Raw genomic sequence first — 16,522 nt, forward strand, 5'->3', positions numbered from 1 at the left:
TCATAGAAATGAGTTGTTATTATTATGTTTAGAAATGTGTTAAAATCTCTCCATTAAAAAACAAACAGGGGGGCTAATAATTCGGACCTCAACATTTCTTGTTTGGAACAAAAGGAAAATTTAAATTAATTGACTTTCTTCAACAAGACAAATATGTTTTGTACCAAGTTATATAAAATTGTTCCGATGGAGATAGAAAATATTGTTTAGGGCAAATAATGTATTTTTCTATTAGTTCAAATTTTACATTTTTTATTCCAATATCCAGTGTAGATACTAATAACGTAAATGATACTAATATGGAAAAATATTTGCTTCCAGGACTAAAATGTAACAACATTCAAGATATGAGGCAATAAATGCAACCATTATTATATTTCTTTATCTTAATGAAAATGTCCTCACCCTCAAGTAGTTCTAAAGCTTATCCGTCTCTTTCTTCTGTTTCTTTGGGCTTTTGCATCCTTTGTGTTTAAAAGATATATAGATTAAAGACATGTTTGGAATAAGTGGAGGGTGAATAAACCATTTTAATTTTTAGGTAAACGAATTATAATATGAGCAGTGTTGCATTTTTTGCGCTTGAATTTGCTTTTAAATGTATTTCAAAGCTTTGATAGCTTCAGAGCTTTATGTTAAATTCTCACGCTGGTTTCTCAGCACGTGATAGTGTTTTGTTTTGACAGTTAAATGAGACGCTGGCATCTTTTCCTGCTTTAAAAGAGGGCATGTGCTGTCTATGAAAATCATTTAATGGTAACATCCCCTTTTCTCGAGTTATAGCGTGGGTGTCAGACGAAGAAATAAAACCGAAAACGGGCACTGCTGGATGCAGACAATCGCTGACAGGACCCATTTCACTTTTACTTCAGGACTAAAGCATCAATAAGTGCGATTCTGGTGTTCAGTTCTTTCCACTGACTCTTTGCTGCTGACTGCGTATAAAAGCGTCTATTTGATCTTTTTTTTTGGTTTATAGTTGATTCAGGATGCCGGATCAGCCGGTGACTTTACCCGTGTGCAGGAGACTGACATACGCCGTGGGTCATTTCTTCAATGATCTCTGCGCGTCTATGTGGTTCACCTATTTGCTGGTGTTTTATCACTCGGTTCTCGGTTTTAAGGACACAAACGCAGGTGCACTGCTGCTGGTCGGACAGATAGCTGATGGGATCTGCACTCCGCTTGTCGGCTATGAATCGGATCGGACGTCAGGATGTGGAAAATATGGGAAAAGAAAGACTTGGCATTTAGTGGGTAAGCGCGTACCTGTGGTTAACTGAGGGAGCGCGCCGTAAATATAAATAGTCTGATCTCCTCATTTTCATTATAAGTTAGAAAGAGTTAAGGCTTTAATGAGCTGCTTTACAGCAATCTCTGGTCAACCTGAAACACTTTAACTCTCTGCATATTACCTAAGTAGGTGAAGCCGTAAATGCCCTCTGACAGGAATCCCCCTCAACCGGAAAAATAAACGGAAGCTCGTCAGCTGTCGTCAGGCAGCTGTAAGGTGTACTTTTCACCAAAAGGGTAGAAAATAGAGCCTTGAATTAAAAACAAAACCTGAAGTGTTTGTCTTTAAAATGTCAATGGATTGTTCGTGATGTTCAGATAATCAAGCTTTTTGATATGAAGTGTTTTGTTTACCTACTTTTCAGATAACGTCATAGGCTACCATTTGTTTAACATTAACTACTGTAAAACCCTTGTTTTTACCTTTTACAGCCTATCTATATATAACATTTTAAATAGATCAGTTTTTATTGGCTAAAATAAAAACCAATACTACTTATTTAAGTTTTACGAATTCTCATACTGAATATACTTTAAGCTAGTCTAAGTTTTAAGTTGTAGGTTTGTAGCCTATTTAATGAGATGCAAACGCATGCAGCCCCTCTACCTAAGCAAAAGTGAATATGATTTGCTTTATCTAATTTTAATATAGTTTTTTAAAGTAGAGATACCAAATAATTAATTTATATCTGTGCCTACTGCATTAACTATTATTGAATTAGCTATGCTGTTAGACTGCTGCAATTTTACAGTAACTTGCGTCAAAAACGCCCACTAAAATACCACTTGCATACTGTACAGTACACTACTGTATTGTGCACTGCATTATAACTTTTACAGTAACTTACTATATATTAGGAATTTGTGGTATTCTACTGTAAATAAAAGCAGTTCTGCTGCTGTAAAAAATGATAGACTTGAATGTTAATCAGTGTTTTTTATCCAGTAAAAGTACTGTAATGTAATAATACTGTAAAATTAATTAATTTCAGAAATTGTAATATGGGAATGCTACTGTGAAACACATTTATGGTAAGCTACTGTAAAAAGAGGCTACTGTAAAATTACAGTAATTTGCTGGCAACCATGCTGCCAGTAAGTTACAGCAAAATATAATTAAAAAAATATAATAGTGTATTTATTATCTATTTAGCACTATGTGTGCCCACATTATTTTCTGTCAAAATTACTTTACTATAACAGCTGAGATGAACAGCTGGCCATGACGGATATTGCTATACTAGAATTTGCCAAAATTTACCAACACTTCCTTAGTATCATATTTCACTACAATCACTGCTCACTTCACTCTCCATTCCTACCAGGAACATTAAGTGTGTTTGCCTCATTCCCATTCATATTCAACCCCTGTATCGGATGTGATGAGAAAACCTCGCAGATATTGGGAATCATTTACATCATCCCATTCATCATCATCTTCCAGGCTGGGCTGCGACTCAGATATCCCACCTGTCACTCATTCCTGAGCTGGTCAACTGTGAACACGCCAAAGTGGAACTGACTTCGTACAGGTATGAGAATGAAATAATGTCTTGGAAATAAAATAGAAAACCACAAGAAAACTAAATAAAAAAAAAATTCTATTTTATATGAATTAAAATATATATATGTAGGTAAGTATTTTATTTAATTTGTTACTGTATTTGACGTGTGTTTGTAAACATGCATAATGAATAGACACAGTACTAACAAGACATGTAAATACAAACTTTTATTTCAGGTATAATGAATTGCGATTAATTTGACAGCCCTACTTAGCAAGTTTAATGATCATTTTCTTTTTTTAATAATCTGCATCATTTTTTTAAAAGAGAAACAAGCACATCCTACATTTTATTTTCTGTTGTTCAAACACTTATCTGTAATGTGAGTCAGAAAGAACAGATGTCTTTCTTCTCTGTCTCTTTTTAGACTCTGTTTAGAGTTTAGACTTTTAACGAAACTCTGGCTATTGAGTCTCATGCAACTTTGTCATTGATGCATTTAAAGGATTGTTTGATTCCTGAACAGGTATGCTTTCACAGTGGTGGCAAACATTACGGTGTATGCTGTGGCGTGGCTCTTGTTTCATTTCCAATCCCAACAAACAGAGGACCCATCCATTACCCAGAATCTGAGCTGGGCTGATGTTCCCACATTTAGAGTGAGTACATGCAAATATGCCCATTGCCGACTTAAAAAAGACCAAATTTGAATATTTGTACTTAAGATAAATATCAAGCTGAAGCTTTTAAAATCATAATCAACATTTTTTAATGGAATTTGCATATATTAATTGATTTCTATTACTACAGCTTGTAATTAAAGTAAAAAAACAAATACACTGCATGACTTCCTATGTTGTTTTGGGGACATTTTTTCTGAAAAATCCTGTTTACACGTAGTTTTTAGGGTGCTTTTACAGCTGTGGATTGTTTGGATTGTTCCAAACACCAATTCAAATTGTTATAAAGTTGCTTTTTGTTCTTGGTACTGTTCGCTTTCACATGGCAAAGTTTCTTAACAGACCAAAATTATTAACACAATTCTCGTGGAAGTAAACTCTACTCACATTGGTCAGAGTTTTGTTTTTGGATTCCACTCTCCTGTCATACGTCTTTTTTTTAACGATGAGAAATAAGACATTAAGTGAAAAGGTGCGCTTTCATTTTAAATGGTGATGCCCACAGACATCATCACCAAATATAAATCAGATTTAAGACTTTCTCATACATAGCCTCATTTCAGTTGTCAAGGGTTTTAAAATATATATCTGTTTTATATAAGAAGTTGCATACAGGTAGAGGATCCCATCTTCATCATTCTCTCTTATAGCTATACACTCACCAGTCACTTTGTTAGGTACACCTGTCCAACTGCTCATTAACGCAAATTTCCAATCAGCCAATTACATGGCAGCAGCTCAACGCATTTACGCATGACATGGTCAAGACGATCTGCTGCATTTCAAACCGATCAGCATTAGAAGGTCTAAGAACACATTTGTGTGCCAAAATAGCTGTAAAAATGATTTTGTTCACCAATGTCTTCCCCATTAGATTATAGTTTATCAATAAATGTTGAAAAATGTGAAAGTGTTGCTCGTTGTTAGTTCATGTTAGGCTCCTCAAACATATAAAACTTTGTTCTGATCTTGGGGGAGGGAAATATCCTGCTATGGTTGTACAGGGAAATTTTGTGCTAGGCTAAAAAAAAGAAGCTTGATAAGAGGCTTTTACAGCTTATCTCACCATTTCTAGTGTTATATCAGCTATATTTTGATTGATAAACTTGTGTTGTAACTCTTAAATGAATACCCCACACCCCCCTCTATTTAATTAAACTTGAACGTTTACCACTGACGTGCCAGTAAGTCTACGCCACAAAGATAATGGATGTCATACACAGAATGGTGGTTGATGAATACAGCACTTGACACACAAAAAATTTACCTCTATGAGGTACAACTCAATGCTGTTTCAACGGGTTTCAGGATATAACACTTCAACGCCATGTGTCAATTCTCTAACTAATGACTGGCTATTCTAACGTGGTATAATGTGAATCTTGGGTGGAGAAAGGATAGTTTTATGAGAGTTGGACTCTATAGCTTAGACCACTGGAGGCTCTGGTATCACTGCTACTCTGATCATGCTTTCGTTCTACAAAGCTACACATCAGGGGTTCCCTACTGGCTGAATTATGGACATCACCTATATGGTATATAACTTTAGGTTAACTATGTTTTTATATAATAACTTTAACTGTTAAACAAGCTATTCGGTTCTAGTTTTTAAAAATTATTTGTAGCAATTAAAGTTATGGTAACTAATATACTTTTCCGAATTTGATTGTAATGTAATAGTGTGCACCTTTTGTAAAGCTGCTTTTGAACAATAATTTATGTAAAGTGTATTATACAAATAAACTTGAATTGAATTGAATCAAAGGAGCAGGGGTGCTCAATTTGTAATTCAGGGTGCTAGGAGGAAAAATATCTGGCTCCATACAATTCACTAATCATGTTTATAATATAATTTAATTTACCTAGCATATCTTTCTTGTCCATTTCTTGCTTCTCTCTTATGTTAAGAAATGCTGATTTTAACTCTGCTTTAGTTTTGCTAGATCTCAGAGAATTTAACTCCTCTGTTTAACAATTGAGTGTGGTCCAGCTCTGTTTGCAGAGTTGTCATGTCAGTTTTCACACTACAGGAGCTGTGCTTCTTGGGTTTCAGTGATAGCCTGTAAACCCTTTGTCTCCTAAGACAGCCTACATACTTTAGTTCTTAGCTTCAAATTATACTTATACGCAAATCAGTCAGCCTATGTTTGAGCTCCCTAAACTTCAAATATAAAACTTCGTTCTGATCGTGGGCTAGGGAAATATCCTGCTTTGGTTGTACAGGGAAATTTTGTGCTAGGCTGAAAAAAAATCTTGATAGTGGGGGGTCTCTGCCGTTATATCAGCCATATTTATTTACTAGATACATTTGTGTTGTATATCCTTAACAAATATATAATAAATATTCTTTTACACAAATGCCAATATCAAACTGTAATCACTTCACAAACATATTCATAGATAATACCGTCGTTAGTCGTTAAGCAGGGACAACAATCATATCAGACTTAGAGGGAACCGCTTTTGCTTTGCAACTGGTTACTTTATAAATTTGATGGCTGATTTAGTCTCCTGCTAAGGTTACCTTGATTGCAGTTTTCCTAGTGCATTAACATTGTGTCGATAAAACAGAATTTTCCATTTCAATCTAAGTCAGCCTTACGCTGGGCACCATATATTATAGTGATAAATTCTTTGGTTTGTCTCAAATATTCAAATAAATATTATTATATTGATATTTTGGTCACTCCTCGCTTAAGGTGAGTGTGAGTATCAAATAAGTAACTCCTTTTTAACAGGGCACCAGTCACTGAATTGCACTGTGGCAATAATCAATCGAGGATTCTAATAAGGTTAATTTTATTTTAATATAACAAACAACTGAGGAAGTTTTTGTTAATGAATATCAGTTACAAACATACTGAAGTACACTATGCCAAGTTTTCAGAAAGAGGTTTTGAATGTGATATGTACGCTTCTGCTGTTGATGATGCAGTGGTAGAGAGAAGCTGGATCTTCCTGCAGGATCTTCTGCATATTCTAATTATATATGTCAATTAAAAAGGCAAATGTTGAGTAGTTCAAAAGACAGTTCTGCAAGTTATGGCCTTTTTACACCTTTGTTTTTCAGAAAAACAAAGGTCAGATATTGATTCATTGATCGAAGGAACTTCCGTCTCTCTCATTGCAGCTGTTAACTGATCAGCTTAAACAAAAGAGGCAGAGTTCAAGTAACAGTTTTACAATAACAGTTAGAGTTTTTGAAGAATGCTGGTAACAAAAGAGTTTCAGGACAAAATAAAACAATTCAATGGAAAACAAAATGTTGTTTGCCAACATTCTTTAGCATATTATTTATTTAAATGCTCTCATAAAATATATATTTTGTCTTTGTTTGTTACAGTATCTGGCACTTACAGTATGGGGCATTGGTACAGTTACCTCTGTCATTTTTCACCTGGGCACTAAAGAAGCCGTTCAGCCTCAGGAGGGTGAAGAGACTGGAAAATCTGAGGTTTCCAATTGCTCTTCCCAAACCTCTGGAGCCCTGCTCCGATGGAAACACTGGCTCGTCGAACCAGCCTTCTATCAGGTGATCTTATAGAGACCTCTCAATTTTGACATAAACAATAAACACAGACCCCCTGATTATGCGTACTGCATAATTATCACCTAATAATCATTTTAAAACTGATAATAATAATATATTTAATGGTTTAATCATATCAAAGGAATCATTTTGTTTTCTTTCTCCAGGTTGCCTTACTATATATGTGCACTAGACTGATCGTAAACATGTCCCAAACGTACATCCCGATGTATCTGACAAACTCCTTATTACTGCCAAAGGTGAGGAGCATGACACTTCCCAATAAAAACTCATAGGCCATTTCTAGTAAACTTGAATATTATACATTAATTAAAACATATTAAACATTAATAGAATATTTGTTGCCATTATTTAGCCTAAAACTTCTAGTAATAAATAGTTTCAGTCTTTTAAAAAAGGCTAAATGAAAGTAATTTTAAAATTATTTTTTTAAAAGACGCATTAAAATAATAAACATAAAAAATTTGAATAATTTAATTAAACAACTACAATGAAAAGACTAAAATTTGAAAAAACATATACATTTAATTATTGAAAGTACCTTAATAAATACCTCATTTATAAATCTATAAAAATAACATTGTAGAACACATTTAAATTTTTTTTGGTCCACATGAAAGTCAGCTGTGTCCACTAAAACTTTAGAGCATTGAGGTAAAGTTGGTTTTATATTCTTTTTGATATTCAATCTTTGTGTGGCTTTGTTTAATAAAATAGTAAAGCAAAATTTTAAGTTTCCCTTTAGGCAAGGCAAGTTTATTTATAAAGCACATTTCATACAAATAAGTAATTCAAAGTGCTTTACATAAATAGGAATAAAAGAAACAAATATAATAAAATAAAAACAAAGAATAAAAATTATTAAAAACAGATTAAAATGTGTTAAAATAAGTTTTAAAGGAATGAAAAAGAAAAAAAGGCTCTGGGACATAGGACAGTGCTCATTCAGTAAAGCAGGGATCAGGAACCTTTTTTCAGCAAGCAGCCATTTCAGTTTTTTTTTTTTTGTCAAATGCATTTTTTAAAAAGCCATATATAACAAAACCTTTATATATTTATACACAAAACCTTTATATATGTCCATGCATAATAATAAAAAAATATATGACGCACAACAATGTATAAAAAAGGACAATTTGCAGATTTTTTTTCTTTTTGCCATCGCCACCTGAATGTTTGAATTTACGTGTGAGTTTACCATAGAAATGTAAGAAATATAACTTGCTCTTTATTGTTATCGCGATTCAAGTTAAACCACAGCACCACATATGCGCATTGGTTAAAACGTCCTTTTATTGTAAACTGAGTTCTTATTCATTTTGTTGTAGAAAATATTTTTGATTTAATCTAATTTAATTTATTTTCGAACAAAAATATCATACATAAAATATCATGAACAAAAATACATTTCAACATGGTCGAAAATGGAGTGGGATGAAGCACAAGCTTGTTATTTTCCCACCCCATTACCACATACATCATTCGTCTATTACTTAAACTTATTTCTTCTTTTACTTATCTCTTCTTTTTACATGAAACATATTTGATCCTTTTGGCATCTTTGACAAATTATATGTTTGATTCCATTTGTACCTTTACATTTTGTAACATAGACCCATAGAAAAAAAAAACATAGTAATGCAAATAGTCATTAATTAAAGTTTCATCATTCTTTCTCTTTTTATCCTTTTTTTTATCACCTTCATCATTATATTCCTTTATTAATATATATGTATACAACATTTTCAATAGGAAACTGATTTCTAGTAATTAAAAATTTTAAATATTATTGAAAAGAGACAACTGGAAAGCCACATATTTTTGATCAAAGAGCCACATGTGGCTCCTGAGCCATAGGTTCCCTACCCCTGCAGTAGAGGCACAGCTAAACAGATGTGTGTTCAGTCTTGATTTGAACGTGCCTAAGGTTGGAGCACATCTGATCATTTCTGAAAGCTGGTTCCAGCAGCTGGGGGTGCAGTCGCTGAAGGTGGATTTGCCCTGCTTTGAATGAAGTCTTGGAATTTGAGTGATCAGTTAGGTTTGTATTCAGTGAGCATATCTGTAATTTATTGATGTCCTAGACCAGGGGTGTCAAACTCAATTCCTGGAGGGCCGAAGCCCTGCACAGTTTAGTTCCCTGCTCCAACACACTTACCTGTAGGTTTTAAACAAGCCTGAAGTACTCAATTAGTTTGATCAGGTGTGTTTAATTAGGGTTGGAACTAAACTGTGCAGAGCTGCAGCCCTTTTGGAACGGAGTTTGACACCTGTGTCCTAGACCATTCAGTGATTTATAGACAGTAAGTTAGAAAGTAGTAATACCTTAACATCTATTCTGAATGTAACTGAGAGCCAGAGTAAAGATCTGAGGACAGGTGTGATGTGCTCTGATTTTATGGTTCTGGTCAGAATCCTGGCAGCAGTGTTCTGGATGAGTTGCAACTGTCTGACTGTCTTTTTGGGAAGGCCAGTGAGGACTCCATTACAGTAATCTACTTTGCTGCTGATAAAATCATGATCATATTTTTCTAAGTCCTCAACAGAAACAAAGCATCTCCTTCTTGCATGTTTTTGAGATGATAGTAAGCTGATTTAATTGAAATATTCCCTCTGAAATCAAATGCAAGTATAATATAACATGAGCAGCATTTAACTGACTGTGAACAATGCTGTACTTTGATAGTCATTGTGTGCTAATATGATTTCCCTATTTAGAGTTTGCAAACAATACTTTTCTGAAATTATATTAAGAAGTTGAAAGAATATGTGAATATAAAACCAACTTTACCCTTCTCTTTGGAGCACAGTAACTTTAATTTCTTGTACCAAAAATTTAATAATAATAATAATATTTACACAGCGTATTTGTACTTATTTACATTTAACCACATTTGTGCTATAAGGCTGGTTTGGGCAGTTGTAATGATAAAATAACACGTAATATCCTCTCGTTTTTGCAGAACTACATTGCAACCATTCCCCTGGTTATGTACGTCAGCGGCTTTGTATCTTCTCTGGTTATGAAGCCTGTAAGCAAATGGATCGGCACTTCTGTGAGTTCCCACACTTTCTCCGACTGGTTCAGCATATTGTAAATCAAACGACACACCTCATATGCCTTTTCCCCCTTTCAGATGACCTATTTTGCAGGTCTTGTGCCCATAATGGCATTTTCCTTTTGGGTTTTGGTGGATCTGAACATGGGTTCACGGGTTTACGGAGCCGCTGTGCTGCTGGGTGCGGGATCTGCTGTCATTCTGGTCATGTCTCTGTCCATGACTGCCAATCTAATCGGAGATCAGACAGTATGTGATGATGTCTTAAATGTATATAAATATATCAACAAATCCATTTTTGAAAGGGGTTTGCAAAACTGTGTATGATTTTGACAAGAATGTTCAGGTTTAAAAATAGGTTGACTGTGTTGATGTCAGATACTCATGGAGGACAATATAAAGACTGATGTTTGCACACGTACATGAGCTGAAATAACACAATTCTTTTTGCGACAACTTAATTGTTTTATGGTTAATCTACTTCAATTTGTAAAAATTAATGTGTCAACTTAATTCCTTCATGTTGTCCTTAAATGGATTATGTGGAACCCAGCATTTTTTTAAAGTGTGTATACAAACATCTCAGCATATCATTGAAAGAATTGTCTCAAATACAGCAATTTTATTGGCTGTTTTGTTTTTTGATGGATTGTCAGTCAACCATCAAATTTTATGATTTAAATACATTTTTATCGATTGCCTTTCATACTTCCATGACCTTTTTTTAGAGAATTTAAATGTTGCTGTTTTTTACTGGAGTATTTTATTAGTAAACACATTGATTTAAAAGTAGACTGCAATGTTCATAGAAGGCCATATAAGATATTTGCACACGTATAAACCATTTAGCCTACTTTTTTTAATATCCCTGACTAATAAGTAATAATTATTTTATGATGTTTGCATACATAAATACCATCATGCCATTGTGAAAACAGTATCACATATAACAATTTCAATATCTGTTTCTATTCACCTATTTTTATGCTTATTTGGAAATATTGCACAAAAATGTATAATGGAAATGCCAAGATGTGCATACATTTTTAAAATGCACATAAAAAAGGAGGACAAAATATCCTAAGTAGGATTTTTTTATTCAATAAAAAAAAAAATCAAGTACGATGAAAACAATTATCGAATAAATTCCACCATGCAAAACAAAAAATCATGCATACTGTCAGTTTGTTTTAACATATTTAAAACATATAAAATATACAGAGTTAAAAGGATTTGAGCTAAACAAAATAATATGAACAGACAAACAAGTTGTTGTCAGAATTATTAGCCCCTTTTTTATATTTTTTCTTTTTTAAATATTTCCCAAATTCTGTTTAACAGAGCAAGGAAATTTTCACAGTATGTCTGATAATATTTTTTCGTCTGGAAAAAGTCTTATTTGTTTTATTTCGACTAGATAAAAAGCAGCCTTTAATTTTTAAAAGCCACCTTATGGCCAATATTATTAGCCCCTTTAAGCATTTTGTTTTTCGACTGTCTAAAGAACAAACCATCATTATACATACCCAATTTCCCTAACCTGCCTAGTTAACCTAATTAACCAAGTTAAGCCTTTAAATGTCACAGCTGTATAGAACTGTCTTAGAAATATCTAGTATAATCTTATGTCCTGTCATCATGGCAAAGATAAAATAAATCAGTTATTAGAGATGAGTTATTAAAACTATTGTGTTTAGAAATGTGTTAAAAAAATCTTCTCCCCATTCAACAGAAATTGGGGAAAAAATAAACAGCGGTCTAATAATTCAGGGGGGCTAAAAATTCTGACTTCAACTGTATACAATTATAAGTACATACAGTATATTCAATACTGAACAACAACTGAATAATAAAAAAACATATGATATACAGTAATAGTAATAATAATAATAATAATAAAAATAATAATTATAAATTAATCAAATTCACCTTTTTTCTTTTCGATATTTAGCACCAGTTTATTAGGAAATTATGATTTTGTTCTCTCTGACGAACTGGATAAAAATGTTGCTGTATTCACAAATATTTAAGGCGACATTCTAGTTTAATTGTCATCTTTGGATGGAAACATAGCTATTGGCTGTTTTGCTTGTTTTTGTGACAGTTAATTTGACAAAGTGCCCCTAGACTTGGATACAGACTACTTGTTCATATCACATCAAATAATAAAAAAATATTTGTTTGTTTTTTTGTTGCAAATACTTAATGGTAGTGGACCATTATGAAACATTTTTAAAAATATCAGTTATAAACTGTTTAAACGTCAGTTTGCCAGGCTGAGTTGGCTGTAACAAAACAAAAAGGAGCAGTAACGAAGCCAGTTCAAAACAGCTTGTTTAATCAATGAATCTAATGAAAATGTTTCTTTTCACAGCAAAGTGGCGCTTTTGTGTACGGTGCAATGAGCTTCACTGATAAGGTGGCCAACGGACTGGGAGTCATGATAATCCAGGCTTTACATCCTTGTCAGTGAGTGCAGTCCAGCATCTCCAATGAAAGACTCTTTACAAACTGCAAGACAAGCTTGTGACTGGAGTGGCTGGGAATGTACAATCTTTAAATGCTCTGCTTGTTTGCCAATTCCATCTTGAATGCATTTAAACCGATAATCCACTTTTTGTCTCATTTTTGGACAAATGTTCACTCATTGTTTTAATGTTTCTGGGTGTGTGTGTTGTGGTTGGCCTGTGTGTGCAGAGTCTGTAGAAACTATTCTAACGTTTAATATACAGTTGAAGTCAAAATTATTAGCCTTCCTGTAAATTTGTTTTTCTTCAAATATTTCCCAAATGATGTTTAACAGAGCAAAGTATTTCCCTTTTTTTTTTTCGTCTGGAGAAAATCTTAATTTCCGCTAGAATAAAAGCAGTTTTTAATAATAATAATAAAAAAACATTTTAAAGTCAATATTTTTAGCCCCTTACGTAATATTGTTTCGATAGTCTACAGGACAAACCATTGTTGTACAATGACTTGCCTAATTACCCTTACCTGCCTAGTTAACCTAATGAACCTAGCTAATCCTTCACTTTAAGCTGAATACTAGTATCTTGAAAAATATTTAGTAAAATATAATGTACTGTCATCATGGCAAAAATAAAAGTAATTACAAATGAGTTATTAAAACGATTATGTTTAGAAATGTGTTCAAAAAAATCGCTCTGTTAAACAGAAATTGGGGGAAAAAAAATATACAGGGGGGCTAATAATTCTGACTTGAGCTGTAGGTTTCTACTGTTTCTTATGTTATTTTTCTCTTTGTGGACAGAACACTGGAATCTGACTGTAAATGGTTTTACCACAACGTGATGGTCATTGTCACAGCTGGCGTGTCTGCTGTTGCAGCTCTTTGTCTGGCTACTATTCTCATCTGGCCCATTACGATTCGCAGACGTGAGTCTCAACTTGAAATACTGATGAATATTCAATGACTTGTTAACAGAATTTCTAGATGCTGGTCTTTATATTGCACTAAAAGAGGAACTGAAAGAAACTTTTGTTAGTGTAAGAATTTAAATTCTGTTGGCTGGAGTTTCAAACCAGGTTTGTTATGTTACTGAATGTGTGGTGCTGGTTGAATTAACCGACAGCCGACAGGGATTTTGATACACTGTAATAATACTGGGTTCCACACAATTCCCTCATGTTGTCACAAATCACATAAGTCGATTAAATTAACGTAACAATTTTTACAAATTTAACATAAAACAAATAGTTTGTCTCAAAAACAACTTAAAAATTATATTGTTTTAACTGATTTTAAAAATCATGAAGACCAAAGGTTTTACAAAATTAACTTTTGCAGCACATTTAAACTTGGTACACTATTTCACATTCTGAACTAGCCTAAACCTGAAGAACCATTCGTTTCTGAAATAAATAAATAATATATTAAGTTCTTAATATATTATTAATATAATAAAATAATATATTAAGTGAATGTATATTTCAGAACAGTCCAAATCTATAAAGCATGGAGGATTATTTCTAGAGGAACATCATCAAAACAACATAAATACTTTTATTTTCTGATGAAAAAGGTTACACATTTTTCATGTTGTGGTTTGTCAGCAGCAGTACACATTCATTTTGTTAAACAACAAATGTCTTTGAGTTACAGAGATAAAGCTAAATAAGTTTTTTGTGCAAATAATAGATGTTTTTATATATATATATATATATATATATATATATATATATATATATATATATATATATATATATATATATATATATATATACAGATGATGTTAAACAGAGCAATGAAATTTTCACAATATGTCTGATAATATTTTTTCTTTCGGAGACAGTCTTATTTGTTTTATTTCAGCTAGAATAAAAGCAGTTTTAAATTTTTTAAACACCATTTTAAGGTCAAATTTATTAGCCCCTTTAAGCAATATTTTCTCAGATTGTCTACAGAACAAACCATTGTTATACAAAAACTTGCCTAATTACCCTAACTTGCCTAGTTAACCTAATTAACCCAGTTAACCCTTTAAATGTCACTTTAAGCTGTATAGAAGTGTCTTGAAAAATATCTAGTTAAACATTATTTACGGGGGAGGCAGTGGTGCAGTAGGTAGTGCTGTCGCCTCACATCAAGGTCGCTGATTCGAACCTTGGCTCAGTTGGCGTTTCTGTGTGGAGTTTGCATGTTCTCCCTGCCTTCGCGTGGGTTTCCTCTAGGTGCTCCGGTTTCCCCCACAGTCCAAAAACATGTGGAATTGGGTAGGCTAAATTGTCCGTTGTGTGTGTGTGTGTGTGTGTGTGTGTGTGTGTGTGTGTGTGTGTGTGTGTGTGTGTGTGTGTGTGTGTGTGTGTGTGTGAGTGAGAGATGGGTTGTGGCTGGAAGGGCATCCGCTGCGTAAAAACTTGCTGGATAAGTTGGCGGTTCATTCCGCTGTGGCGACCCCGGATTAATAAAGGGACTAAGCCAACAAGAAAATGAATGAATGAAGGAACATTATTTACTGTCATCGTGACAAAGATAAAATAAATTAGAAATGAGTTATTAAAACTATTATGTTTAGAAATGTGTTGAAAAAAAATCTTCTGTCCGTTAAACAGAAATTGGGGAAAAAAATAAACATGGGGAACTAATAATTCTGACTTCAACTGTATATATATATATATATAAATATAATGTAATTATAAATAACACAATAAAAATATATTTTTGACACATAACAGGACAAACAAACCTGGATTATTAATGACCAAACTCAAAACATTTCTTTTGCTTTTGTAACACATTGTTTAAATAATCAAGTAGAAAAATAATAATAAAAAGATGTGTATTTTGAGGTTTGTAAAGGATATATAAAGTTACATACACTTACTTAAAATTATTTCACTATTCCATGTCCAGTAAATATATAGCAGATGTTTGTTAACTTGCTGAAATAGCTCAAATTTGTAGTAACTTTTTGCTGACTAGCATTGTGCAGTAACAATGTAAGGTTAATGTTATCATACAGTGCTCAGCATAATTGAGTACACCCCATTTTGAAAATGAATATTTCTATCCATTTCTCAGTGAACATGGGTAATATATTTTGGTGCATTTGAACAAAACAAATTTATTAAACAGATATATTTACTAAAATAATATTTTAGTCACAAAACATCTTTAGAAACGGAAAGATAATACAGTTAAATTCATGAAAAATATTGCAAAAAAAAATTACAACCTACAATATTTCAACAAAATTTTATATATTTTAGTTTTTTCTTGATTTTTCCATAACATATAAATGTATTCATTTTCTTTTCGGCTTAGTCCCTTTAACATATAAATTTAAACCATTATTGTAAGTTATTTTGTTAGATAGCTGAGCATTGCATATCTAGCTTTATATCATGTGCAAATATACTTAATCAAATTGTTTCCTTGTGTACTTTCACTTTACTAATACCTATCTCTCTGCTCAGGTCTTGCAGTTATCAGAGGCCTGATGGCTACAAATGAAGATGAGACAAGCTACTATGGCATCAATGGATCACTGAACTGACAGATTCAACGTTAAATTACTTTAACATTCAGAAATGTGAGAAAGACCAGGCCACATTGCAGAGGAAGCTCTATGTTTTTTTTTTAAACTCAACAGAAACAAGGAAGAGCTGAAAATATGCAGCCCTGTGGTCACAAGTTCTCACATCAGCACTTTAGAGATATGAGTTTCTGCATTGTTATCGCATTCTCAAGAGTGTGTCATCTTGTAAGTATGAGTTCAGGTCTGTCACATGGAGAGAGACGATCTGAAAAAAAAAAAACAATAACAAACACGCGACACACTGGAGATGAGGTAGTTACTCTGCTGAAAAAAATTTCCCAAACATTTCCAAAGATTCCTCTTGCAATCAAAAACACATATACTTTGAATAAAGTAAAGAAAGGTGCTTTTTGAAAAGGTTTCAGACACTGATTTTTTG

General features: G+C 33.1%; 1 protein-coding gene across 1 annotated transcript; it reads left to right on the plus strand.

Moving 5' to 3' along the window:
• The first annotated feature begins 779 nt into the window (after positions 1–779).
• Positions 780–16,496, plus strand: mfsd12b (major facilitator superfamily domain containing 12b). The gene is given in 11 exon segments (NM_001423440.2): positions 780–1,257; positions 2,619–2,735; positions 2,738–2,825; positions 3,325–3,457; positions 6,822–7,010; positions 7,175–7,267; positions 9,992–10,084; positions 10,166–10,336; positions 12,462–12,556; positions 13,356–13,480; positions 16,022–16,496. Coding segments are annotated over 11 exon segments (1,452 nt in total). The 5' UTR covers positions 780–989; the 3' UTR covers positions 16,102–16,496.
• The last annotated feature ends 26 nt before the right edge of the window (positions 16,497–16,522 follow it).

Source organism: Danio rerio, chromosome 8 (genome assembly GCF_052040795.2).
Source record: "Danio rerio strain M-AB ecotype USA chromosome 8, GRCz13ab, whole genome shotgun sequence".
Taxonomy (NCBI): Eukaryota; Metazoa; Chordata; class Actinopteri; order Cypriniformes; family Danionidae; genus Danio; species Danio rerio.